Source organism: Trichoderma virens (genome assembly GCF_000170995.1).
Source record: "Trichoderma virens Gv29-8 chromosome Unknown TRIVIscaffold_1, whole genome shotgun sequence".
NCBI lineage: Eukaryota > Fungi > Ascomycota > Sordariomycetes > Hypocreales > Hypocreaceae > Trichoderma > Trichoderma virens.
Genome location: NW_014013748.1, coordinates 1326920 through 1353678, shown reverse-complemented (window position 1 = coordinate 1353678; position 26759 = coordinate 1326920). Strand labels below are relative to the sequence as shown.

The following is a 26759-nucleotide window of genomic DNA, read 5'->3' as shown; positions in this document are numbered from 1 at the left end:
TCTACTCACCAGCTGTCTTGTCTCATCCATGTCAGCCAGCAGTCAATTCTATTCTTCATTGATCAGAGGACAAGCTTATACATGTAGCCATGTCTGGGTTCGAGATCGCGGGGGCCGTACTCGGAGCCATTCCGCTAGTCATTTCGGCTCTTGAAAACTATAAGAATGGAGTGCGGGTAATACAACGCTGGCGGAAATACGACATAGAGTTACAGCGTTTGATTCGGAATATCGAGACCGAGCGGGTAAAGCTTCAAAATGTGTGTGAAAAGCTCTTGGACGGATTGGTCCCCCCCTCCCAAATTGATGCCATGGTAGAAGAGCCTGGTGGCGATCTGTGGATGAATGAGGATATTAAGAACAGGATTCGAGCTAGGCTGTGGAGGTCATGGAGTCTGTTTGAACAGACATTGAAAGACATCCAGATAGCTATCAATGATATGAATGAGAGATTAGGAAGCGGGGGCGACGTGAGTCATCATAACATCGTTGAAAGACATGGATGGAATTTATAACACGGCTCCAGGTACGATGGTCGGACACATCTGTGGTAGCCAAAGAACTCAAGCGTGCCGGGTTTACCTTGCGTCGGTCAACATATGACAGCCTCTTAGCCACTGTAAAAGATGGCATCTCAAATCTCGAATCTTTAGCAACAATGAACATCGAGCTTGAGCCAAAAAGACGGGTTAGATCACATATCCGGCTTCTAAACATCATACACAACCTGTCTTCTAGCGTTTATCGCGCTATCAGCTCCAGCTTAACATGTGCGTGCAAGCATAGCATATCAATGCGTGTCTCAGACTGCATGGACGACCTCACTCCCAGTCATGATGAAGAATATGTCATCCAAAAACTGCAAGTTCATCTTGCTGTGTCATTGACTCAATCACAAATTGAAGAATCTCTATCCATTGTGACAAACAAACAATGGGAGGAGCTTCTCATACGAGCAAGTCTACCGCTGCAAAGTTCAGCTCAGATACCCAATATGCTGTCAAACACTGCCAAACAAATAATATGTTCTACCAAGCAAAGGAAATCCGTCAAGTTTTCTCTCTCTCGATTCTCCTCATCTTCCACAACCACCATGGTTCAGACGGAAACTTCCCTGGTAACAAACTTTGAGACCAGCATATCTCTTGAAACAACAGTGGCTGACTTAATTGTACCTATTACTCAGTCAAGTATCAACATATGTGGTGAATTGAAGAAATCACCAGTTTCTGAGAGATCGGGTTGCTTGGGCGTAATCTCCGATCGATCTCAAACAAACACAAGAAGCTATACGGTCTACCCATCGAATTTATCCTCACTAGGCGAGAATAACTGGAGAATGGTCTCGTTGAAGGATAGTCTGGAAACTCGGAGTGGACAAACTCCTCCAACGTACAAACAACGGCTCCAGCTTGCAGTATTCGTCGCAAGAAGCGTACTGCAATTTTACAAGACTCCATGGCTGCACGAAATGCCGAGCAGCCGAGATATCTACTTTATTCAGAGTGGAAGCTTTTCTTACTATGATCGGCCATTTCTCATGGCTAAAAATGACAAGGTGGAAGGTAAATCAAAGGCTGTCTACATCATCCAAAACCCAACGCTACTGGCGATTGGGGTACTATTAATTGAACTTCACCGCGGCCAAACTATCGAGTCTCTTCAAGTACCAGAAGAAAGGCTTGGGGATGACCTTTATCCTCTCTCAATTTATATGACTGCACAAAGGCTCTTGGGTGATGTCTTTCAGACTAGCTCCAATTATGGCAGCGCAGTGCGTCGCTGCATCGATGGCGAGTTTCAGGGGAAGGATATCAATTTAGAAGACGAAGACGTCCGCCATGATGTCTACTGTGGAGTTGTTGCTCTGCTAGAAGAGGACTTGAAAATTTGTAACATGCCAATGCAGAGGGTAGCTTAATAGTTGACTTGATAGATATATCATAGAAATACAGTTGTGAAATCGAAGAAAGTAATGGTGTATTCCCCTATTTCCATATCCCGGTCTAGATGTATTCAATTTGTTTCAAGGTTTAATATTTTTCAAGAATTGATTACTATAGCAGAATAAATAAATCCGTCTATTCCTCTTTCTTCTTTTCTAATTGCATTTCCATTGGTATATTATTCTACGGCCCTGATATCAGATAGACTCATATGCGTATAATCATCCGCAATCCTGATATCCTCTTCAAGATTGTTTACATCTTCTATTTTTCCTCCACCATCCCAAGAATGAAATATACCCCAATCAGCCGCCGCTGAAAGCTGATAGCCATTCAGCATTATTCCGCTTATGGTGTCGATGAACCTAATGTTTCCCCTAGGACATGCTCCCCAGTAGCGCTCTTCAAAGAGTGCTGACCACCCCAAGCATCCATAATCAATTGCAATATGAGTTTCCTTCAGGGCGGGAAAATTTCGAAGTTCATCGACCTCCCAGTCGTAGTATCCGTCGAATCGCGAGCAGCCGTCCCTGGCAAAAATCATGAGCCTCTGTATGTCCAATTTATGCGGCTCAAAAGCCATCAATGCATTTAAATTTCGCAGGCAAATCATGTCTATCTCAAAATTGACCCAGATGTAGCGTGGCTTGGAACCGATTATGAAGGCCCGGCGATATGGTCCATGTCGTCGAGACTCGTGGCAGACTTGCATAACCGTTGGGGATGGCGTAGGTGTAACAACATGCACAACTTCAAAGGGCTCCTTCACCACGCGCACATGAACGAGCCGAGGATGCGCTGCTAGGCTCCAGATGTAAGCGCGAAGCTCTGACGGAAGACGCGGAAAGGGATGAAAAGTGGACATTGTGTTGATGAGTTTCTATTGTTTCAGCTTGGCTTCACATGGCTTCGTATATGGTTAGGCAACTCCATTTTACGGAGTTGAATGAAGTGCCGAAACTTCAATGGTCTTGAAGACAGGCGGGGAAAAGGAAAGAAAAAAGAAAAGAAAAGAAAGTACGACAGGGACATAGATACAGAAGAGCAAAGAGTCAGCCGTGAGTGAATAATTAATCATTAATGCATGTTGGTCCTAAGCCTTGCGAATGAATGGGCCTTTGATCAATCACTTGCCCCTGTCGGCATCATGACTATTATAGCTAGTCCCAGGACTCTAAATACAACCTTACAGCTTAACTTCAAGCCCACTTCATCGCCGTCGCCACTTCAACCCGATTCCCCTTTAAAATCCTCTGCTAATACTAAGAAAAGCACCAGCGGTTTTCACTAGGATGCAACAGGCAAGTTCTTTTGTTGACTTAAGGCAAACTCCACGACCAACAGCATTTGCCCCTTGGCAAGCTCATACGCATTGCGGGTTTAGCCCGCCGTAGCGAATCCTTGCGGTAACATCAATCCACATTTCAACACAGCCAACATCTGACTCACATACAAAATACTTGATACTCGTACGTACAAATAACAGCGGCTCGTAGATTTCGGAAATTGCCCTCTCGATGCGGTATAGTTAACTCCTCTGCTCACTGGAGCAAGTACTTCCAAGTACCTTTAAAACTTACGTACAAGCACATGCTACGAGCTATGTACATGTATGTAAGACTCATGCGAGCCACCCTCTTAAGGACATTTACAAGATATCAGAAACAGGCTCGCTCCCCCTTTGGCTCCTTTTCCCAATACTATGCAACACCCTTAAGACAGGCCTTGGTTTGCTGCTCATGTTTTCTCAATACAGTTGACTCTCTTCTTCAAGCTGCTTGACTCCCTCATATCACAGGTTTCCGAACCTCGCAAATTTCATTCACCATGTTGGTCTCATCTTCACAAGGCCTCTTGGCATTGGCCTTCGTTGTTCGTCTCTGCGAAGCCGCCGGTCCAAGGCCAAAGATGGAGTGGGATCCAAACACCATCTCCAGCTGCATAGAGTGGTACGACAATGGCGGCACAGAGACCTGTGAATATATCAGGGATATGTTTGGCATTACCCCAGAGGACTTCCATGCATGGAATCCATCTATTGGTTTAGACTGCAAGCCATGGTATCCGGTATCCTATTGTATCCTGACCAGGGAGAAATGGGCTTCTTTTACGAGCACCGCTCGTGTTTCAAAAACTACTTCCACCACTTCCACCACTTCTACGAGTGTATCTACTCACGTGCCTTCCCCTACAGCTTGGGAGGCCCTTGGCTGCTATACTGATGACGATCCGGCATGGCCAGTCATGGAGAAAGAATACTCTAAGGAGGGTGGCGATACGTCTCTCAAAGTTTCAGACTGCCAATCAACATGCTGGGCCGCCTCTGTCAACCGCACCGTTCTATATGCTGGTGTGAAGGAAGGCAATCAATGCTGGTGCAGCAGATTTGTTGCCGGAGAGACGTCTCGAAATGAGACCGATTGCAACCTCCCATGTAGTGGTGATAAGACGGAGATATGTGGCGGCAAGGGGCGTCTTAATGTCTTCGCGCCTGTAACTGCCTCTGAGTCGCCTAGGTCTTCCACCACAACCAGTGTCAGCTCCATTGCTACAACTGCGAAAGATTCCTCTACTAGTGCAACAGCAACTGATAGAGTCACCTCAGGCAGTGTTATTAACTCAGCCACTCCCAGTTCTGGGGCTATGAGATATCGTGCAATGTTTGGACTATTTGATTAGACATGGGATGTGTAATATTTTACAGACAATGGAGCAATGCTACATGTATATTCCACAATGAGCTCCCAGCTCAACATGTTTGATCCAAGTTAACAAAGTGCTTCCTTTTCAATGTTTGCTTCGGGTATTTGCTAAGCTGGATAGCTACTGCAATATGTTAACCTCTCGATCCTCTTTAATTAACCAGTCACGAGTCAAAACAGTTCTCATCGTGTGCATGTTCCAGTACTCGCGTCTCCGTAGCTCGAAATGTCCATACAGCTGCTTTGATGGTTTTTTTACGGCGAAGTGTGATAAGCCCAGCTGTGATACTAGCATCGTCGGTAAATTCTCCAATATTAAAACCAACTTATTATATCAATCTGCAAACATAACAAATGAGGGATGATATTTATACAAGTAATGAAGGCGAAGTGAGTTAATCATAGCGTTGAAATCGGCGCCGATACACTTGCTACACACACACGAAACTTAATATTCAGCAACAACACACCTCATTCTCATGCAACTCATAAAATAATTTCGACGTCAGGTTTCATATTGTACATCCAACCGCCTCCCAACCAAAGCGGTGCCCACGTCCTCTATTATACATTTCCTCTTTTTTCGCATCCTTTCAAACAGTGCATGTCCCAGCAGCAAACACCAGCTCATGTAGACACGGACATATACATCGCCCCCCGTTCTATGCTTGCTTTTTCCCGAGGTATTCCTCTTTTACCTCCTTGCCCTTGCTGCTCCTCCAGTTGCTTTACCCATCCTTGGTACTGCTGCCGCCAGCTCCGCAACCCTCTCCTTCTCTTGCTCCTCTGCCAACTTCTGTATCAAGAAGTTGTCAATCAGCTTCTGTCCATCCACCAAGAGTCCCTCCTCAGCTCTCTTCACATCAGCAATAGCCGCCTTCTGTCGGTACTCAGCCAGCTCCTTTTTCCTCTCCTCCGTAAGCCGCCACTCCTTGGGGAATCGAGGCTTTGGCTCGATCTTGTGGTGTCGAAGGTCGAGGGGCACGTCGGCAAAAGTATCCTTGGGGTCCTTGGCCGCCGTAATCAGGTCATTGACCAGATTAATCAGGTACTGCTTGTTCTGTGCCTGGTGCTCAAAGCTCTCGCAGCTCATCTTGACGAGTTCTGTCTCTGGGTTGTATCGTGGGCCAGCAAGCTTCTTCAGCTTCTCGGCCTGGACAGGCGTGAGTTTCAGGTCGTCGGGGGCAAACTGCACGACCACTTTCTTCTCAGCGGGGTGAGATTCGCCCATGTATGTCGTGTACCTCCATCTCAACACCTGCTTCTCTGTAGGGGGAACGAACGGTTTCGCGAATTCTTCAATGTCAAGTGTCAGCTAAGATAAAAACACGTGTAAACTCGGGACAAAGAGCCACTCACTGGCAAGAAGAGGCATCTCCCAGATTGCCAACCGAGCATAGTGTCGCATATCTCGTATTTCATCCAGCTTGCCGTGCGCCATGGACGTAATGTCATCCTCGTCAAACTCATCGTGCTCCTCGGTGTTGGTCTCGGGATCGTCTTCGTCAAACCAGAAAGATGTCTTGTTCGGCTTCTCGCCAGCATCGTCTCTGAAAAGATCTTCTTCCAGTGCTCTGTCCTCTGAAGCCCAGCCCGGAGTCTCCCTCAGCGTTGCCTCAAGGTACTCGTCCACACTTGTGTAGCCGTTGTTCTTGGCAAGCTCGTCCAGCTGCCTCAAGCTCTCGGGAGTGACGCTATCCAGGAAAGCCTTGTTCATCAACTTCAGATCCAGCGTCTTGTACGCATCGCCATCGCCATCCTCTCCCTCCTGACCGGCCTTTTCGTCTGCCAACCGTCGTGGAGATGTAGCAAAAGCTCGGCTTATTGTCGGAGCGTGCCAGGCAATTGGCTGTGTTCGAGGCATCCGCGGCACTCGAAGAGCCTGCCGGCAGGCCAGTATGCACAGCCTTCCGGCGCTCGATGCTGAAGCCATGCCAAATTGAATCGAATTCGCAATGCCCGCCCCAGGGTATCGTTCGTTGCGCGGGATGCGGGACTACAACATATGGATCTCAAATTTTTGGTGGGATGACAATCGCGGCCGAGATTCTCCCGGTCCAACCTCCCATTGGCAGCTCACCAAGGCAAAATATCGGCTAATCAGCATTCACCGGCCGTAGCTCTTTGGAGGAAGCGCTTCAAGGTACATATCGCATGTACCTTTAGAGTACACCTTGGTGAACGGAGCTTATAAGAGCTCTGGTGATCCATATCAAACTCAATTCCATTCCTCCTCATCCATGGCTTCTGCCGGCTCAGTTTCAACATGGCAGCTCTTCCACGAAATTGTCTAGTAACAGTAGGCGCTACCGTCGGCTTCAAACAGCTGACGGAACAAGTCCTCCATCCCGCATTCTGGCAGTTCCTCAGCTCAGAGGGCTTCACCTCACTTCGCATCCAGTGCGGCCCGGATATTAGCTGGGCAAGCGCCCAGCTAACTTCTCTCCAGGATGATGTGCCACAAGGATTGACGGTTGACGTCTTTGAATCCACAAAGAATCTCATGAAGGATGAAATGTTGCTGTGCAAGGCTTCCAACGGATCGCGCCGTAATGGCTTGGTTATTTCTCATGCAGGTATGGATTGTTCACCTCCTGATGGATAGATTAAAATGGCAATGCTAATACAGCTGACAAGGAACTGGAACAATTCTTGATGCATGGAAAGTTGGCCTTCCAGTAATTGTCGTGCCAAACGAGGAGCTGCTGGACAATCACCAAGTAGAGATGGCCAAACACCTCGCAAAAGAAGGCTACGCTATCACGAGCACAGCAAGGTGAGAATTCTCGCGTTCAAGAAATGGTGGGAGAAAAAGTCGAATCTAGCATCTAATCCCATATCCATCTCTAGTTATACGGACCTCCAAGGAGCGATTCATAAGGTCGATCTGCTCTGGGAAGACAACAAGTCTCGCTGGCCCCCTCACGCAGTCAAGCCGCAGAAGAATCCCGGCGGTCTTCGCCTCTGGGACATGCACCCTCAAGAGGTGGAGAAGGAAGAGGACGCTCAGATGGCCAATGACTAGGCGTTTGGCCTCTGCGGTCGTCTGTCCTTGTTGACTGGTTAACAGGAAGGCTTCACTTTATGACATTTGCGATTTCAGGCACGGAGTTTGGGAAGGCTAGTCGGACGCAAGCATGCCTATCTATTTGAGACTAGATATAATGACTGGGAATCATGATGAAATTCGAGAAAACAAGATAAAGGCATTTTTTCTAATTTACAAGTTGATCAAGGAAGGTTGTTGACTTCCCAGACCTTGACGGTCGCGTCCTTTCCGGAACTTGCCAGTCGTCCGCCTGCAACCCAAGTGATGCCCGTCACGCCGTCGAGATGGGCATTGGGCGCCTTGATACGCTGGCCCTGGAGCTTCTTCTCCAGGCACCAGACAAAGATGTGGGAATCCAAGCTTCCACTGGCGGCATATGCGCCAGTCTCTTCCCAGGAAATGCAAGTAACTCGCGCAGTATGTGCCGACCAGCGGTCCGTCACGAGCTCCCAAGATCCAACCTTGAAAACGAGGATCTTTCCAACACTTGTTCCAGTGGCCAAGTGGCTGCCGTCCTTGGAGAAGGCTAGAGCAGTAATGGTGCCGAGGGGGCTGGACACGGACTCCTTGTATTCCAAGTTGCCGTTCGCGTCGCTGATATAGATTCTTGCAGTGTTCTGCTGTCCTCCGATAGCGACATAGGATCCATAAGCTGCAATAGCATCTGGTGTAAAGTCAAGAGGTGTCTCCTTGATCAGTTTGCCGTTGGAGTAAGCTGCCACGCCGTTGGTGCCGACCACATAGACGATATCACCGGCTGTAGCTGCGCCCCTGGGCTGGCCAGACAACTTTGATGACTCGCCAAGGAAAGTCTTGGCAGATTCATCAATCGTCTTGATACTGTCGTCCCATCCTACACTGTACACCTTACCGGAGCTGGCGGCGAATTGGGCGATCTGGTTCGTGTGAGACTGGCCATCGAGGACAGTCGCATCACCGGTCTCAAGGTCCCAGGAGCAGACACGGCCATCGAAACTGCCAGTCAGGACTCCGTTGCCATCTGACGTACCAATCAGGGCAGTGATTCCTTTATCGTGGCCCTGGATAACTCTGACGGGCTCACTCTTGCCCTCATGCAGGTAAGTCAGCTCACCAGCCAGGTTGATGCTGATGATGAGACCGTCTGTTCGACCGTGCGGGATGACAACTCCAACCTGGTGGTCACGCACACTGACTCCGTCGCCAAACTTCCAAGTCTGAATGACACTGCCCGAATCGGCGTCCCACAGCTTGACTGTCTGATCGGCGCTGGCCGTTGCAAACTTCTTTCCGTCCTGGGTCCATGAAACACCAAAGATGCTACCAGTGTGTTCTCCCTCACCAATCTGCTTGAGAGGTTCGCCCGTTACGCCATCGTACAACTGTATCCGTCTATCCTGACCAACAGTCACAAAGGTCGATCCATCGGGCGAGTAGGCAGCATTCAATACGAAGCCGGTGTGTAGGGTCGTGGCGCTCTTGAACTCGAATGGGACACCGTGGTAAAAGTTGACGTTGCGGTCATCGCCGACAGTGACAGCACGCAGAGGGCGCTTTGGTGTGATGCTAACAGCGTTGATAGACTTGGTATGTCCAATGATCTCTCCCACCGAGTTGCCACTATCGACCATGATTGCCTTGCCAAACTTCTGTCGGCCATTACCCACAGCAATGATACGCTGGGAGTCGCCGTCCCAAGCAACATCCAGCAACGGGCCGGAGATGATGTTGTACTCGCCCCGAGTGGTTTCGATGGACTCGGGCTCCCATATTCTCAGGACACCGGCCGAGTCACCACTGGCAATCTTGAAGCCGTTGGGCGAAAACCGGGCAATGGTCGTAGGATTGGTGTGGCCGGTATATTCTTTGGAGTCTGCGGGGTCGTCGATGGAGCGAACGAAGATGGACTTGCCGGACTACACATCGCATCAAATCAAGTCAGCAACTCGCTTCTATGGTATCCGGCCCGCGAAGATGCGGTCAGTGCTGGGCAACTCACTGCGTACGCGATCCTCTTTCCCTTGGAGTCTGCCGACAGCTGGGTTCCCTGCCCTCGGCTTGTGACAGGAGCCGCTGCCAAGATGCGTTCAATGTTGATGGAAGCCATGATTGTGACTGGCTGGACTTTGAGAAGATCGATAATAGCCTCGTTTGTCGGTTAAAGTTTGTCGATTGATCTGGTCTCGAGGCAGGCAAGCTTCGGGATTCAGGAGGGGTTGAAACGACAAGTGTAAGTCGATGGTGGGGCACTGGGGAGAGGTCCGCGCAAGCTAAATCGCGAGCTACTTCCAATGATGCACCGCCTAGTTCCTTAGCTGTTCTCGAGCAATACTGAAAAGGCTGAGGGGCACGATGACGTTTTCAGGAACAGCTGCTGATGATGATGCGTCCATGAGTTCTTGAGGACGATTGGAAGATGGCTTTATAGGATGACACGATACAGAGAGGGGTTGCATTGCGTGTAGAAGTTGAATATCCACAGTATACCTGTACATTGTGATTTTATTCATCTGCCTACAAGGTGTGTCGTCATCGACGGCAGCAAGTGCATCTTCGTAAGGATGGATGCATCAGGCATCAAGAATTTTGGGTTATGCCATTGAGCAGTTTCTTGACGAGGCAAGGCAGTGGGTGGCAGGTAGTTTATGAGCAAGAGGGCTGGCCAATGGCTTGGAGAATTATGCTGTACCAGGTAGCATTTTGGGATCCCCCTCAGCAAGGCAACAGGGTTATTATTTGTACGTTGCTGAGATACATCACAAGCATTGTGATAGTGATACCCAACAATGAGATGCTAGTATTAAACCAATGTCTTTAATGGAATCAATACTTGTAAGGGCCAAGTAAAGCGTCTGTTGAGACTGCCAAGTTACCCGTCGCCTCTACTCACCCTGGCACGATGATGTTACCATGGCGACTCTCGGCTTCTGTGCCGTAATCTCCATCTAAGACACCCGCAACGGAATATTTCCAGCCTGGCCGGCACCGTTGAAGCTGCAGATGCCCCCAAAAGGCAAGTACTTAGCATGTGGCAGTATTACCAGCTCCATATGAAGTGCAACCCCTTCGTACCTGTACGGGTACAACAACGGGCAACCGTTGTACTGCAATACCAACACCATAATCAGGTGGACCCTTGACAGAAACACCGACTCACTCTCATTTCCCAGAGAAGCCCTTCAACTCTCAGCCGCACCTCAAATCACAAGGTCAACAGCTGTGGCGTTGCGCCTCCCGCCCAGGGGTAGAAGCCGCACAGGCACAAAGCACAAAGCCATCAACCGCTTACAGGCGCGGCACACGAACCATGGTCTTCAGCCTGAGACCTCTGTGCCGTACAGTACAGCCCTTGTCCAGTATGTATTGATGGAAAATCACAAACGACAGAGAACGCCCCCAATAAAGCTCGGACCGCCTGGCGGAATTTCCACACCGATTCTTGCCTGGACCCCCCGTGAACAAAATCCCAGAAGCGAAGCTCAGACTCGCCGACTCGACCAGGTACTCCGTATTTGCTGGCAAAAGCCCCCCTCCCCATCTGGAGAAGAAGCTTTTTCGTCCCGGGGGATCGCCATGATGAAAGACGGGAAAACACAGCAACATAAAAAAAGCACAGGCGAGAAAGGGAGTTTTACTTTGCGCCGTCACAGGGGCATGTCGCAGCTATTGAACTCTATCCCTTGCTCGCCCGGCCAATCCGAGCACCCGCTCAGTGCCATGCCACGGTAGACTTGCCGGACCTACAGCGCCGGCGCAGCCCCTACCAGCCGCTACTCCAGGCACTAAACACCGCTGGCGCTCTCGTTATTCCAGCTCCCATCTCAGTTGAGCTACGTCCCCACAAACAGCCGCGCTCGCTATTCTAGACCGGGTGCTACGATTGGCCTGTCTTAGAGGGATGGATTCCAAGCTCCCTGACCTCGCATCCCTTTTGTGATGCATCCATACTTGCACGACAACAAAACATGACACAACACACCATATTGGCATGGAGTCTATGATAAGCAGAAGGTCGTCTTCTGGAGCCTCCTGCATAGCGTCTAGCAATACGAGGTTTGTTCTTTCTTGGTCTTCTCTCGACGGAGCTATATCAACGATGGTGGTTCCGTCTGGGTATCACCGCCAGTCGCACAAGACGCGATGTGATATCTCTAGCCTCGGGCTCCTCCCTGTGCAAACTCTATTAAGCACACACCATAGATACATCCATCTGTACAGAACACAATTGGTTTTATTTCTCCGTAGTACTGTAGCATCGTCAGTCTGGGATGCGCCCTAGATCTTCCATATACGAGCATCTTGCTTGTGATCCCCTGAATGCCATCAAACAGAGCAGCATGTACTTGTAAGCCCAGCAACACACAGCAAGAACGCTCACATCATATCCAAACCAAGCAGGCAAGATGCCATTGAACGATTCCTCCCTTCCTCTCTTACTCTCTCCACTGCAGTACAGTACAAAGTATATCTGCCGACCGCGAATTCGGCCGTCGCCCCATGCAACCTCGACGATGAAATCCGGGGCCTTGAGAAACCCCAACATGCCACTTACCACGCCCCCCCGGCTCGTCGCTTCCAAATAAGACTTCACCTTACTCCCCTGGGGGGGGCCTTCCTATTTATTTTTCTCCCTTCTCCCTCCCTCTCTTCCTTTCTACTTTTTTTTCTTCTTCTTCCGTAACTTTGTAATAATACACATCCACCATCTTCCACGCATTGCATTAGAGAGGCTTCTTTTTTGGTCTTTTTGCTTTTCTTATCACTCCAGCATTCATCTTCATATATACCACTTTTTGTGATTCAAAAATCATCTACTACCACACAAGATGAAGTTCTTCGCGACTCTTCTCTTCGCTGCCGTCGGCGTTTCTGCCGCCAGCTCTGCTACTTCGCCAGATACCCCAGGCTCTACCTGTCTGGCTGACTACATCCTCGAGGACTGCCTCAACTCAACTACCAAGACTGTACGGATAACCACTTTTCATTTACAAAAAAAAATTGAGGGCATCTTGACTGACTTGCTACCTCGATAGGCCAACGCGTGCAAGCCTACCGACTATGACTGTCTCTGCGCCGCGTACCAGGCTGTCTTGACGTAAGTTTCTTCATAATCCTTTTTCCATCATCTTCATATACTAATCATCACCAGCTGCTACAACAACTGCCCCAACGACATCCGTGCTCCCTCAGTCCAGCAACAGGTCGACTCCTACTGCCGGACCGCCTCCCTCCTGTCGCCCAAGACAACAGCCAGCACCCCCAAGACCAAGACTCAGGACTCTTCAAACTCGCAAGAGACTTCCTCTGACTCTGCCCCCAGCAATGACGATACGTCTGCTACCGATGCTGGTCCCACTCAGACCGGTGCCTCCCGCACAAGTGCTACTACGGCTGCTCGTAGCTCGAGCTCCAACGCAGCCGCTACCATGGGAAGCGTTGCTGGCCTCGTCATGGCTGTGGCCGGTGCTGCTGCCGCCATGATCTAATGAGGGGATGATGTCAGGCGTTGCATGTGAAAAGATTGAATGAATTGGAATGTTGGGCTAGGAGCACAACAAGCAGGCGTATAATAATAATGGGGACCTGGTTCGGCGCGCGTTTGTCCGTGTAATTCTAGTTTACCTCTTAATATGACGTTAGGATTCCGCGCCTAATTACCTTTGTCTAACACTCGTAGCTCTATTGATGTTGTGAAATGACATCGGGATGCCATCTTGACCTCTATGAATAAACACAGCCGACGTCTGTTTTGTAAACTCACACTGCGTGCTGGTTCCCAGCATCCGCGCAATGCATGAGCACAATGCATGAATGGATTCATGTGTAATTTGAAGCATTTTGTATATAAGCAGAACTGCCTGACTATGAGAAAATTGACATATCTGAAGAACCATCGCATGACACTTGAACATTTGCCAGTAAACTGATGTAAATAGTCACGGGGGTCATTAGACCCCCCATCATTCTTATTTCCATCATCGCAGAATCCACGCAGGCATTATTGTATCATACAAAAAATGAACACACCCTAGGCCGCGCTTTATGCTTCGACACCCATTGGCCGAGCAGTCCTCAAGCAGCTCCCTGTAATCCTTTGCGCCGGCAACCCTCTGAACAAAAACCGAGTCTCTAATACAAAAAATAGCAATGGTTCCGAATACCCCTAATGACCCAATAGCGCCAAAGAAAACATGATAAATAAAAAAGAGTCCACACTTCGTAAACAAGGCAAACCAATCCAGCAACTATTGAGAGACAGTTCAAACTGAGAAGAATAAAAAGAAAAAGCCATCGCGAAAACAAGTAAAAGCCGTTAACCACCAAAAACAGAGTTATAGTTCTTTAATGAAAAAAAATAAAAGGATTTCGCAGAAAAAAATAAGAAGAATCCAAAACGGTGCTCTATGGGTTGCCACTTTGTTCGGGGTGGGTCGAGAAAAGTTCATGTCCAGTGGCAAAGATCAAGGTGGTCCTGGTTAAAAAGAGTAATGCTTTAGGCCTTTCGTTGCCTTCTCTCCTTGGCACTGCTTCTGACAGGTCCAATAAATGTAACCTGCTTGGCTTCTTCTTTGCGAAGCCGCACAGGTCCTGCCATGGCTGCTGATTCTCGGCGAAGACCTCGAGAGTCAGATTCAAAATCTAGCGAGATTTCGGCAACATCCGAGACGGATTCCGCCTCCAGCTGGTCACTTGCTCCAGAAACGGAAGAGCCTTCGTCAGAGTCATCATACTCTCCGTCGTCACTAACCAGAGAAGGCGCATTGTTGCTAACAAGCGTGTTGGGGCTCATATCGGCGTCCTCCATATCCACATCCTCGTCGGACAGAACCGCATCTGAGCGGTGCTTGTTGGCCATCATGGCCATGTCAGAATCTGATGGCGAGGCAAGAGCCATGTGTGCAGCACGGCCTTTGCTGCTTGTCGGCCGTGCTGAGGTGCCCACGGAAACAGGAGTCTTTGCAGTCCTGGCGGGCATGCGCATAACAACCGACGCTCGAGTGGGCGGTGAGTCCTGCATGGGGGACACTGAGCCATCAGCTTCCGACTCCTCCCCAGCAAGATCCTCCAGTAACACCTTGGACTTTGCATCGGCAACGACATCATGGAGATTGCCTTGGAAGTTGCGAGCCTTCAAGAGGCGGGACAAATGAGGTGCTTCAGAGGACGGGCCAAAGCTAGATGCTGATGACGATGCCGACGCCTTGCCAGGGTAGGCAACAGCATTGATGTTGCGAGGAAACTTAACAACCGACAGCTTGCCCTGGTTGTAAAGCTTGAGCGAGTCGGAAATTCTCATCCGAAGCGACTTGAAGATGTCTTGCTCTACCATGTCTGGACGCGCAAAGGCATGCACGAAACATGACGTGGCTGTGGTGGTGGTAGAGGACGAAGAGGGAGCCGATGCCTTGTTGTCCTTGGGGATGTTACCCCCCTCGGAAGGTTCATATGGCTGGCCGCAATGAACGGCGGCCTCCTCATGGCTCTTGAAATCACGCTTGTGTGCAATACGGCAATGGTTGATGAAGCCTTGGGTGCTTGAGAAGTTATCCCTGTGGCAGTCCAAGCACACAAGCTTGACTGTCTGGCCGTCTGCCCGAGTCAGGACACATGGGCCTACCTTGTCTTTGGGTGGGGGGTAGCCGCTTGACAGAGACTCAAACTTATGGCTGCCGTTGCCACGGCGCCCCTTGACGAATCCATATCCAACTTCACCATTACTGTTGCGAGTTGTCCTTCCTTCCAAGACGGGACCACGGGCAGGGAGATGCGACATCTCTGGCTGTATGCCATCAAAGGCTGGATCGGGAATGAGCCACTTGGCATAGTGCCGAGAGTAAGGACCGTCGACAACGCCAAAAGGAGGCGCCCAGCGAGGGACAGCATCGCCGGCTTTGGCCACTACTGCAGGACCCTTTCCGTCGCTGACGTCTAACATTTGTTGCGGGGTGGGACAATTCACAGGATACGGGATGAGATGGCATCGGCGCAGTTGCTCAAGCGCAATCTGACACTTGGCTAGCTCTTGGTTGATCAATCTTAGCTCCTTGTGCTTGAGCAAAATTTCCTGGCAAAATTCAGCTTGGATCAGGTCTCTAGCGCTGTCGACGGCACTGGACTCGGCAGCCATCGAAGAGGTTGGGCCTCGAGGCTTTGGGAAGGATGGTTCCTCAGCCAGCGCCTCGGAGCCGGCCCTGGGGCGTTTAGCCGGTACAACAGAACCCATGGCGTCGTCGTCTTCGTCGTCGTTGTCGACGTCACGATGCGATCGCTTGCGCGGCGACAAGTCCAGAGGCACTGCCTGCGACGCCGGATCACATGCGACTGACGAGGTTCGGTTTGGCGGCCTGCTGAAGGCGATGGCTGGCGACCCATTGACGGTCTTGTCACTTCCCCGAGGATCACAGCTCCAGAACCGAAACATGGACATGCCCGCGGCTGCTGCGGTGCGACTGCGCCAAAGCCAGCAATGCGACGCGACAAATGCGACGCGAGGCAAAAATGCGCTGCGAGCGAGAGGCTGAAGTTGGTGATGAGGTAATGCGCTTTGCAGCGACGGCACAGAACAATCAAGGCACTGGACTGGAGCGAGGGAAGCGTCAAGTGGGGCGCTGGAATGCGCGTGCTGACGTAATCTGCCTAGGCAGGAGGCAGGTTTGGGGTTGCGCTGGGCAAAGGGGGGCTTGTGAATGCGGCGGGTAGGTTGGCCGGCGGAGAGGTCGGGAGACGCTGAGCCTGAACCTGACCTGCAGTGAAGGCAGCGCGCAAAAGAGGGAGACAAGGGGTGAATGAGAGCCGGTGCGCGCTGTAAATGGGGGGGAGATGGGAGGTCGAGTGCTAGCGAAAGCCTCGAGCAATGCCTCTGACGAGAGAGCGACAGAGGAAGAAAGAAAAAAAAAATTAAGGATAGGGAGAGTGTTGTTATGAGATGAAAGGGGGAGAATTAGAAGGCGGCTTGGGCAAAGGAAGGTGACAAGTGAAAAAGCAAAGGGGGGGAGGCGACTCACGGCGTGAAAGAGGCGGTTTGTTTTGCACGAGTCTGGTCTGGCTGACACCTGGAGAGGCAGGGGCACAGGCGGAGGCGAAGGCCTGTGACTCGTCGTCGTCGTGGCGGACGATTTGTGCTTTGGGGGGGGTGGGCCGTGCTGGCGCTGGAGCTAGGGCTGGGCTCTGAATTGCGAGTACGACGGCGAGAGTTAGCGGGCTGGGCGCGCTGGAGGCACAGTTGAGCCGCTGGAGTCAATGGATGTTCCGGCCAGGCCAGGGGTGTGAGGTGTTGGCCAGTGGGCCGGCGGGTGGAGAGCTTTGGCCGCCTGCTTGTGCGCGCGAGTGCTACGAGTACACATGTCGTTGTACTTGTACCGGTACTGATTCTACCTCAGGTCTGCGACGGTAAGGTAGGTAAGGTACTGCTGGTACTACTGGTGAACATGCGGGTACAAGTGCCCATGCTCCCTTCGCACCGTCTCCGGGGGCCGCCGTGGTGGCGCAAAGTACTTCCGCAGATGCGGCTAGGTACTGCGACAGCTGGCTACCGCATCTTGGGTCCGCAGTTAGCACTTGTGCTGAGCCGAAGGCCTGGACGGGGCTTCCGTGCTAGCGCTGCGTCTTCCCAGTACGGTTCTTATCGCCTCACTTTGTTCCACGGATGGTCTATCGACTGATCGGGGGAGGCTTCTCACTGATAAGACATCAATCCAATACCGCACAAGTGCTGGGTACCTCGATATACCTCAGAACACATACTGGCCAACCTTGCCGGATCCTTGCTGAACCCTTCTGCCTCCGTCAACCTCCATCTCCTCTTCGTATCTGCCTGCTGCAACTCGTTGTCACGCTAGCAGAACAATGGCGAGCAGTGCCGCTTGCGAGCCCGCAGCGTCCTGCTCGCCGCCTGCAGCCACCCAAGTCCCGGCGAGTGGGCGCAAGTTGGAGGTGTATGTCCGAGTACAAGTACTCCGTACGGACGACCAGGATGAGCTTCGACCAAAGCCATCGGGGAGTGTGCCGGAGGAGGGAGGGGGACCGTAAGCCACGCTACCAGAAAGCACCAACCAGCTCTTGTTTGGCCGTGGGACAAGGGCCGGGCACTGGCGAGTGTCATTGAAGGCTCTTTGCTTCCATCGCTTTGCTTTACAGGCAGCCAGCCGCCCTCTTGTTGCTGCAGGAGATGCCTGGGATACAGGCAGTAGTTTGGTTTAGTTTGGTTTATGCCGCCACTTTGTGCTTGGAGTGGGCAGTTGGTGCAATACATCAATAACCTACCATTTCTACTTCTGCGGCTCTCCGGCATCCAAGTTTAGCCCCGAGAACACCGGAACAGAGCGCCTGTCTACTTTGTCAAGAGTACATGTATATGTATATATAAAAGCACCGTCGACGAAATGGGGGTGGGAAAACAAGAATGTACTCAGTTCTCACGAGGTGCCAGTGCCAGGATCAAATGCCTCCTCGTTCTTGGTGCGAGTCCTGCACAGCTGCCTATCACTCTGCGGCCCGTAGCCCAACGCCATGGCTGCCTTTCTACAGTGTAAGTACGTGTATCCATACGAGCGAGCATACATTGGATGTACAATACGGTAGTCTGCGGTAGCAGTTGAGGGGACCTTTGGTGGTGTCTATTGAGGGTCGAGCTAATGTCGTTGGTGCATGGCTCCAATGCAGCCCAATCCACGGACCAATCGCCGGCGTAGAATGCTCGATTTTCGGAATTCGAGATCGATGCTCAATATCTACCAAGATCCCTTGTCCTTTGGCAAAAACGGCGGTTTTTTCTGAGATACCATGTTGAGTATCGAACGCTAAGCGCGGCCCACGATAGGGCTATTCTACCAAGTAGACGCTGTGTAATATTTTCGCACCACTTGATGCAGCAGACTCACCACCGTTTCAACCTGCTCCAACTCCATGTAGCTACGGTACAAGTGATACGACATCCGCCCAGCTGTTGACGGGCTGGTGGGCCGATCACGCTGGTAGTGCGGACAGAATCAAGTAGCGCCTCGAGATGTCCACTTTTGCAGTGCCACGGGGCACAGAGAATCATCGTCGTACATAGTACCTGTACCTGTAGGCTGTACCTGTCTTAGCAGTCTCCACCCAGAGTGCTGGCAAACTCGTCATCCATTTATTCCAGCAGCACTTGTACTCGTACTAGGCGACGATTGGACTGCTTTGTGCAAACGAGCGCAGACAAGACAATGCATTGCATTTGTTTCCAGGGTCCATGTGCGCCCGTCCACTCAAATAGCGTCAAGTGCCGCCAGAGACGCCAGCTGCACTCCCAAAGCGGGCTGCTATTTGGAGAACGTGCTTTGGCAGTTGATGCCTTTTAGTCCTGGTCTGATGCGGCCCAGAGCCCGTTTGACTGGCCGAAGCGGCCCACACCATCTGCCGAGGAAAGGAACAAGGTTTAGCCCGTTGGGCCGCCACTCGGCTTACCTTCGGAAAACACTTCAACAAAAGGCGGGCCGGATCTACGTTATGCCTAGCAGCCTTTGATCGGGTTATGTAAGCTCGCAGGTGACTCTAAATTAGAATGCTACTTCAAATTTACCAACTTGACACTCCGAGAACAACGATAAAAGACAGATATTTAGGTACATTAATACTAGAGCTTACCTCTTAGCAGCAGTCATGAGCCATTGGCTTGGTGAGAATGACGCTTCATCACAGAGAGATGCTCCTCCAATAGCTACTCTACAGGTAGGTACGCTAAGACTAAGACAAGTACCACTAGCACAAAACCCACATTTTTTTCCAGCAGAAGCTATAATCGTTATCACCTCTTCCTACAACTACAACCACCATATCGCATTCATAACCAAACCCAGCCATGTCAACCGACAATGCCTCCAAGAAGCGCAAGCACTCCTCCAGCCAGTCGGTCTCATCCAAGAAACCTCGCACTCAAGGAAATCCCACCCTGCTTGGCCCGCACGAAGCCATCCTCAAGGAACTCTCCGCCAAACACAATGTCCTCCCACTCTCCGTCCTCTCGTCCACGCAGATCCGCAAACGCGTTTCCAGCGCAACATCCCATCTTCTCGACAAGTCTACAGAGTCTCGGGCAGTTCTGCTCCATGCGCGCCCTGCAGACGTCTGCAAAATGATCACGGTGGCGGAGCAATGCAAAAGAGTGCTGGGGGAGCAGGGCCGAGCCTGGTTTCAGTATAACGAGCTATTCGATCTGCCTCCAGAGGCTAAGAAGAAAAAGAATAACGTTCCAGAGGGTGGAGATGTGGAAGAGGAGGCTGAGGAGGACTCCGACAGCGATGAGGGTGCGTTTGAAGCCATGGAAAGTCGATTCGAACAGGCCGTGCTGCCGCCTCCGCGGGCTCGAACATACAAGTCTCTGAGGATATTCATTTCACGTCAGGCAATCGCAGAACTCAAATCGAAGGAAAACGTAACGGTACAAGCAAGCGAAGACACTACACAATAGACAAGGTTGCGGATATTACGGAGCATTGGATTTGGTTTCGGCCACCTGGGTCTGGAGGGAGGAAGAAAAATTTTCACATGGTTACAGCAATATGATACCCGATTTTTGATACACAATCTTATTGAGCTATTAATTACGTCCGGTGCGATACCCAAAAAAAACATATGATACACTAATTCGAAACAGCGCTGAGTTCCATGGGAGAACTTCTTGTCGGAAATTTTACGGAAGGCTTAACAAAGCCTTGGAGTCCGATGCAGGCATCCTCATCATTTTCGCTTGCATGTCCTAAGACATTGATGCCGCTTCGGTCCAGTCCTATTGCTTCTCCATCCTTCTCCTATAGCAGACACCAGTGGCTTAGTACACGGGCTGGTCCTTCTGCTTCTTCGACTGGTCCATAATCCTGAGGACGAAGTTGACAATGACGGCCAGCAAGAGGATGATGGCCAAGAAAGTGGGACCGAATCGGTCGTCGAAACCAGCCTGCCCCCTCACTCGTATAGACTTTGCTCTCCAGTGGTATGTTACCAATGCATAAATCATGGTCAACATGGCCACGCCGGTGAAGAGGAAGGCGGAGATGAAGGACACTCGGTCGCCAAAGTTAAGCATGCCAATGGCCAGGGCACCGAGGATAACGGTAAAGTTGAGCCATGACAGGAACGTACGCTCGTTGGCGAAGAAGACCTTGGGCTCGACGCGGGTAGGGAGGGCAATGCGCTTGCCTGTTTCGATTGATGAGCAACTGGCACGATATTGTCGACAAAAGCGTAGAGCAGTCTCCGCCTAATGCTATTACAACTTACCAGGAGCGGTTTGGAGGAGAGGCTGGGAAGACATTGCGTCGTAGCGATGAGGAGGAAGAAAAAAAGTTTATGGCTGGAGGGCTCCGAGCTGCCGCTAGTTGATTTGGTTAAAGGATGACGTTCAGGGCAGCGTGCTAAAGAGGATGCTGCGCGCGATTCACTGGTAAGCTGTAACGCCAACGATGGAGCGACACGTAGGAGACGAGTTGGAGCAGCTGCAGCTTCTGTGGCGACGAGAATTTTCTGCGATTGAAGATAGGAAGAGAGAAAAGCAAGATCCGACCGTGGCAGCCCCGGCAGCATCTTGCAGGCCAAAGCTGCAAAGGTAGTTCCGCCCGTCCCCACTTCTGCAGGCCGGATTTGTCGAGCTATTCGCAGCACGTGGGCTCCAGCGCTGAATGGCTGGACAGGCAGCTCAACAGCGGCTGGACATTAACTGCACTTGACATTAGATGGACAGCAACAGTGGATAGAGCGGCAGCGGATCACGTGCACGGCCCCGCAGAGGGAGCAGCGTGGTTTGCTGTGCCGAAAGGGGAAAGCATGCAGGGCGAACGAGCAACTTGTCGCGGTTGGAAGCACAAGAGCAACAGAATCCAGTGTCACAGGTGAGCTTGTCTCTGCGGCTGCATCTCCTCTCAATGCTGCGCTAACCTAGGGCCTCGCCGGGGCACAGGCTGTATTTCCATCATTGGCATCGTCTACGCACCGCAGCCCGCCATTGTCGTCGCAGCCCGATCGCATCCTCCCCCTAAACGCTCAGCTGAAGCATCACCAAGCCAAAATGTCTACCCCGGTATGCAATCCGCGCTGCAAAGGCTCTAGGAGGGGCTGTGAGACATGCTAACAGAGAATAGCCCGTGCCCTTCAACCGACTTAAGCAGATTGCCACAGATGTACGTTTTGGCGCCTCCTCCCCGGCTGTCGAAGCTTAGTCCGGCGAGCTCGCGCGTCTAACATGAGCAAACTACTATAGGTGTGCAACAGCGCCATCGGCAGTGCGGAATTCTACGACCACGCAAAGACGGAGCAATGGAACTCGACCATCATTGTATGCCAGACCACCCCCAACGCGACGGCCGCGACCTCGTCCAACCGCTGAACTAACCTTTGCGACAGAGCTCCATGCTGAAGGCGCTCATCTCTGAGGCAACTCCCCAGGGCGCCACTTCTCCTTCATACAAGTTTGCTTGCAACAGCACCATTGTCCAGCACCTGGTGCCCACATCGGCACTTAACAAGTCCCGCGGTGGCACCGATACCAAGACTGAGGAGCCTCACGTGTCGACGAGCACAGATGCTACCGCTACGGACGGCAAGCCTCACGTCGGCCGACGAGGAATGCACAGCGCAACCGGCGCATACTGGGATGAGAAGAAGGACGGCATGTGGACTTTCAAGTACGACGGAGGCGAGGGCAAGGGCATGGACGTGGTCATTATGCTGATCTGGATTGCCATCTGAGGAGAGAATAGAAGAGGCTTGGGGAACAGCGAGGGGCCGGGCCCTGAGCCTGCATCTTGATGGAGTCGATGGGCGGACTCTGGCTCTGATATGGATATTTTGAAGAGCTTGGATCTCAGCACTCTGCTCTTCTATAGACTGCGGTGGTTTGGGGAGGCGGCTCTGTTGCCATGGCTCGCCCACGCTTGCATCTTTCATGAATTACTTGCATATTGAGCGACAGGATGCTGCGACAGATGGCGAGCAACCGAGGCATGGCATGGAAACAAGCAAGGGATACACCTACGGAGTCGATTGTTATTTGAGCTGCTATTAATTTACATTTGCCTGAATCATGCATTGCTGGGCTTCGGAATACCTACTTGTGTTCCAAGGCACTTTTACCAGGTGTGGAATTACACGCCCACGGGACTACCTGTAGCTACTATACTAACAGTAGGGTAGATAATACCGCGAATACGTTGATGTATGACGTGCACTTTCTCAGTCGTATAGACGCCGTAAAAGCAATACTATGTGGCGCTAGGAAATCTGTCTGTATGTTGACTTAATAGATTGTTGAGATAAAGCAGCCACATGCAGTGCTCTGTGGTACTCGTATTCTTCAAATATGGTCCTAGCGATATAGAGTGTTTGTCGTCACAAGCATCCAGTAGCAAACGAACAAAAAACAAACATCGAGATGAAAAGCGCCAACCTCCCTACCTCTTAATCTTAATGCATCTAATGCCATTCCATTCCATGAGCCGCCATCACGCGCAGGCCAAAGGGCGTCGCCAATGCATGCAGAAGCCACCTAGTACTTAGCGTGCTGCCGTCCAAAACCACTGCAAACCCTTTCACGATGCTATTTCACAGCCGCAATGCAGGGAGAAGAAATAGCAGGAATGAAATGGCACGCGATCAGCCGCACCTGACCTACCCGGTACACCGCCGGGACGGGAGAGCGAACGATTCTTTCTTTTCTTTTAAGGCTACGTTTCCTCAGACGATGCTTAGACTCACCTACGAAAATGTCGCTACGATTATCGCCCAAAGGTGAAAAAGGGAAACTGAAATGGACAAAGAGCTCGTGGCTACAGAGTGTCCGTCTACAGCTCCACGATGCGTCAAGGTCAGTCTCCCATCAGCTCCGCTATGATGCTCAGCTGCAGCGCCGGGTGGAGGCAACAGACGACGGCTCGGACTGCTATCCAAAACCCCACCGAAGATCGGGATCGCCTCCGAAGGACCCTTTGGCCGGATACAGAGCGAAACGACGGCGTTGGCAAGTTGGGTCCATTGCCTGAGAGCGTTGCGATCTGCTGTCAGCAAACGAGGAATACAGGGAGCGTCTCAAGGGCATCGGAGGGAGACGGAAGCGTCTTGGACGTTGGGGCTGAGCTGTCTCTTGGTGGGCAGAAATTTATCTCGGTGCCTGCGGTCGGATGCCGGGAACAGCGATCAAATGTTCGAGACAAGTCTACGACACAGTGAGAAGGCATCCATCCACCCCTATTCCTTTCTCTTTTTCTCTCTCTCTTTTTTTTTTTTTACTTGGTTTTTAGGAGGGATGGGAGGGAGCAGCAGGATCCTGCCAATGCCAATGGGCCTCGATCGAGAACGTCGCCAGGAATTGCAGCATCCAATCCGCATGCAGACTCGCCCATGCCAAACCACGCTGGTGATACCCTCCCAGCCTCCGCCTCACTGTTGATCGAGTGTGGATGGCAAGATCTCCGCGCCCGGGCCACTGATATGCCTGGGGAGATGCCCCCCCTCCCGCAATCATCTTGCCACCGCTGCGGTGCTGGCGAGAGGTTTTGCACGGGTCAGGCCATCACGCCGATTCCCCCGCCTTGTTATCGGCAACCCGCAAACGACCAAGATGTGCCATGAAGCCCGCCGCGACCACATGATCGCTGCGGTGATACGCAGACGTCGTACGTCAAGCGTGGGCAATTGGCCTGGGGCACCAATGGCGTTCGCGTGGCCTGCTGTACCTCGCGCTAACAACCCGCCTCGTTTGTGTGTCTGGTCCACGGCGAAGGCAGTGGCACATGGTCATCCGTTGCTAGCAAATTCGCCTCCCAGGGGAAGAAAACTCTGCTAGATGGGCATGGGTCCCGCGCCCGGAGATGGCCCCAGCCCAGTTTACGCTCTGCTGGATACTATGTACATACTGGCCGTCACACCACACCCCCCCCGAAGTCGCCTTTGTTTCGGCGTTTCCTGGCCTCGGTCCGGTTTTCTGCACGCAACTGCAAGTATAAAAGACCACCAGCCGTTGCCCCGGTCCAGAGTGTGGGGGGAAAGTGACCACTTGCACACAGCATCTCAATGGCTTGTTTCTTCTCATGAAGTCGTTAGTGAGGAGCCTGCCGCCTTATAGTAAAACATTGTGCCGCATTACGCAACTGCGATAACGAAAACAAGAGTCAACGCTTTATCATCCCACCCCTTACTTTGCTCGTGGGGGTTACCAACCGTTTTTCCAACACCGGACCGCGCGCAACACCCCAACTCTCGCCAAACGCCCGACGAACTCGATCGATTCCCGAGCGACCAAGAGTTGGTTTTCTGGATATTTGAACTCTGAAATAATGGTTCAATTACTTGCGGCCCCAGCTCTGTCTCCGAGCGGCAATGCCGTACTCGAGACGAGCAATGACAGATCTGAAAATATGGTCACGTCGAGGGAGGAGCACGCCCAGAGGGCACGAGAGCTGATGGTCAAGAGGGGCATGATGAGGATGCCCAGGCGGGGATTTTCCTTGACCGATTACCAAGGCCAGCAGAACGATGGGCCGCATCACTTCCATGCTGCGGTGCCTGCGACCGTTGATCGCATCCCGGAGCACGCGGCCGTGCCGTCGATGCCCATCTCCAAGCACATGCCACTCCCGCAGCGGCCCAAGCTGCCTCCTCCCCGTCGCTCGTACTCTGTTACCGACAAGGAGCCCGAGCCGGCCAACCAGCCACGACCATCTTCGCGCCTCACCCTGCTCGATCTCCCTTCGGAGTTACATTATGCCATCTTTGACTTCCTCGACCCCATCGACGGCGCGTGCTTTGGCCTGGCGCACTCCAAGCTCTACGACATCCACCGGCGCAAGAACGGGATTGTCCCGCTGTCCAGCCGATATTCCGGCCCCAACGACATCGAATGGGCATGGCGCGGCGCCGGACCCCTTGTGCACCCTCACTCGAAGCCCGCGGCCAGCGAGAACGAGCTGGAGCGCCTGCGAGTCAAGGGCCAGGTGTACTGTCGCAAGTGCGGCATCTCCCGTTGCGAACTTCACAGGCACCTCAAGGACTGGTTCGGCAAGGGTTACGAGTACTGCGAGATCAAGGAGATGTACGGCCCGCCTGCTGGGCCAAACGCGAGGGGATACTGCTTCATGCGGTCCCCTAAGAAGCCTCATGTGTGCGGGCGTCATGGGGCGAAGAAGGTAGCGGCAACTTCCCAGTAAATAAGCAAAGGATGCTATTGCTGGATATATTTTTCGAATTTTACAAAGGCGCTTTTGGACGGAGGCAGGATGGGGGGTGTAATTGATGATGGCGATGAATTTTGATCTTTTTACTTTTTCTTGCGCATCATATGAGGGAAATACGGCACGCGAATACGCTCTAGGGAGGGGATTTTTTACGGACTTGGTGTTGGGCATTAATGAAGGGCATCGAGACTGATACACCAGCGAATTTGACTCGTTTTTTTACGAAACTACAACTAGAAGAGAAGAAGAAGATGTAACAGCAATACTCATCTAAATAATAGAGAATGAAGAAATCACTTGATCATAAATATCCAGTCTCTCTGAATGACTGCTTTTTCGTACATCACATCATGTGTGCTAGAACAGTAGAATTTTAGCTATTTTCTTTTGTCCTCAGGATTGTAACGCCAATAATGACCATCTATGTAAAGTGCCTCAACAGCCAAGTAAGTTTGTATGTAAAATAAAATAACATGTATATGCGTGACGCGCTTCTCCTGATCCAAATGGGGCATATTGTCCAAACCAGTGACAGTTCCAAACCTCCCCCTTTCCTCTCTCCAACATCATGATGAACTGAACAACAAAAAAAGGATGAACTGGGAGGAATGGCTTTACAAAAGATAAAAATGTAAACGCAAAGCAAAAAAATGAAAGAGAGCTCCCATTCCATTCCCTTTCCCTTTTTTGATCTCATGCCTTTCAGAAAAAAACGCCGGTGATAGTTTACCCGTCCAGTCTATGCAAAAGAAAAATAAAAAAACTGTAACCAAAAAAAGACTTGATAGAGATGCTCGTCTTCAACAATCCCACCGTTTTTTTGGTCCCGTGCAAAAATAATATTGGAAAAAAGAATCGGGCTGATATGCACAGCTCCGTCTTACTGTTA

At 51.3% G+C, this 26759-nt stretch overlaps 13 protein-coding genes across 13 annotated transcripts; 8 read left to right on the top strand and 5 right to left on the bottom strand.

Moving 5' to 3' along the window:
- Positions 1–311: 311 nt before the first annotated feature.
- On the top strand, positions 312–1885 carry TRIVIDRAFT_3670 (Hypothetical protein; the record flags this gene model as incomplete). Its single annotated transcript, XM_014105455.1, has 2 exons — positions 312–470; positions 527–1885. Coding segments are annotated over 2 exons (1518 nt in total), but the record flags the coding sequence as incomplete, so codon positions are not given.
- Positions 1886–2124: 239 nt separating this feature from the next.
- On the bottom strand, positions 2125–2811 carry TRIVIDRAFT_217760 (uncharacterized protein; the record flags this gene model as incomplete). Its single annotated transcript, XM_014105902.1, has 1 exon — positions 2125–2811. The coding sequence occupies one exon, from the start codon at positions 2809–2811 to the stop codon at positions 2125–2127; it is 687 nt and encodes a 228-aa protein (XP_013961377.1).
- Positions 2812–3773: 962 nt separating this feature from the next.
- On the top strand, positions 3774–4680 carry TRIVIDRAFT_175914 (uncharacterized protein; the record flags this gene model as incomplete). Its single annotated transcript, XM_014105901.1, has 1 exon — positions 3774–4680. The coding sequence occupies one exon, from the start codon at positions 3774–3776 to the stop codon at positions 4623–4625; it is 852 nt and encodes a 283-aa protein (XP_013961376.1).
- A 466-nt stretch (positions 4681–5146) lies between these two features.
- Positions 5147–6632, bottom strand: TRIVIDRAFT_85793 (uncharacterized protein; the record flags this gene model as incomplete). The annotated part of the gene is made up of 2 exons (XM_014105900.1): positions 5147–5944; positions 6008–6632. 2 exons carry the CDS (start codon positions 6579–6581, stop codon positions 5343–5345), a joined length of 1176 nt encoding a protein of 391 aa, XP_013961375.1.
- A 282-nt stretch (positions 6633–6914) lies between these two features.
- Positions 6915–7673, top strand: TRIVIDRAFT_34440 (glycosyltransferase family 1 protein; the record flags this gene model as incomplete). Its single annotated transcript, XM_014105899.1, has 3 exons — positions 6915–7224; positions 7286–7424; positions 7499–7673. 3 exons carry the CDS (start codon positions 6915–6917, stop codon positions 7671–7673), a joined length of 624 nt encoding a protein of 207 aa, XP_013961374.1.
- Positions 7674–7879: 206 nt separating this feature from the next.
- TRIVIDRAFT_73121 (uncharacterized protein) lies at positions 7880–9878 on the bottom strand (the record flags this gene model as incomplete). Its single annotated transcript, XM_014105898.1, has 2 exons — positions 7880–9592; positions 9676–9878. 2 exons carry the CDS (start codon positions 9781–9783, stop codon positions 7880–7882), a joined length of 1821 nt encoding a protein of 606 aa, XP_013961373.1.
- Positions 9879–12375: 2497 nt separating this feature from the next.
- Positions 12376–13344, top strand: TRIVIDRAFT_79522 (uncharacterized protein; the record flags this gene model as incomplete). Its single annotated transcript, XM_014106235.1, has 3 exons — positions 12376–12640; positions 12710–12771; positions 12826–13344. The coding sequence occupies 3 exons, from the start codon at positions 12503–12505 to the stop codon at positions 13160–13162; spliced, it is 537 nt and encodes a 178-aa protein (XP_013961710.1).
- Positions 13345–14169: 825 nt separating this feature from the next.
- On the bottom strand, positions 14170–18460 carry TRIVIDRAFT_197030 (uncharacterized protein; the record flags this gene model as incomplete). The annotated part of the gene is made up of 8 exons (XM_014105897.1): positions 14170–16415; positions 16682–16887; positions 17421–17490; positions 17632–17848; positions 17940–18006; positions 18096–18197; positions 18237–18292; positions 18458–18460. 8 exons carry the CDS (start codon positions 18458–18460, stop codon positions 14170–14172), a joined length of 2967 nt encoding a protein of 988 aa, XP_013961372.1.
- Positions 18461–19495: 1035 nt separating this feature from the next.
- Positions 19496–20226, top strand: TRIVIDRAFT_91909 (uncharacterized protein; the record flags this gene model as incomplete). Its single annotated transcript, XM_014105896.1, has 1 exon — positions 19496–20226. One exon carries the CDS (start codon positions 19510–19512, stop codon positions 20116–20118), a length of 609 nt encoding a protein of 202 aa, XP_013961371.1.
- Positions 20227–20505: 279 nt separating this feature from the next.
- Positions 20506–20961, bottom strand: TRIVIDRAFT_9512 (uncharacterized protein; the record flags this gene model as incomplete). The annotated part of the gene is made up of 2 exons (XM_014105462.1): positions 20506–20846; positions 20928–20961. Coding segments are annotated over 2 exons (375 nt in total), but the record flags the coding sequence as incomplete, so codon positions are not given.
- A 545-nt stretch (positions 20962–21506) lies between these two features.
- TRIVIDRAFT_207697 (uncharacterized protein) lies at positions 21507–22721 on the top strand (the record flags this gene model as incomplete). Its single annotated transcript, XM_014105895.1, has 5 exons — positions 21507–21535; positions 21604–21723; positions 21785–21823; positions 21904–21978; positions 22047–22721. The coding sequence occupies 4 exons, from the start codon at positions 21712–21714 to the stop codon at positions 22389–22391; spliced, it is 471 nt and encodes a 156-aa protein (XP_013961370.1).
- A 683-nt stretch (positions 22722–23404) lies between these two features.
- On the top strand, positions 23405–24269 carry TRIVIDRAFT_197026 (uncharacterized protein; the record flags this gene model as incomplete). Its single annotated transcript, XM_014105894.1, has 3 exons — positions 23405–23505; positions 23546–23863; positions 23939–24269. The coding sequence occupies 3 exons, from the start codon at positions 23405–23407 to the stop codon at positions 24267–24269; spliced, it is 750 nt and encodes a 249-aa protein (XP_013961369.1).
- A 432-nt stretch (positions 24270–24701) lies between these two features.
- On the top strand, positions 24702–26175 carry TRIVIDRAFT_73112 (uncharacterized protein; the record flags this gene model as incomplete). Its single annotated transcript, XM_014106240.1, has 1 exon — positions 24702–26175. The coding sequence occupies one exon, from the start codon at positions 24974–24976 to the stop codon at positions 25841–25843; it is 870 nt and encodes a 289-aa protein (XP_013961715.1).
- Positions 26176–26759: the final 584 nt, after the last annotated feature.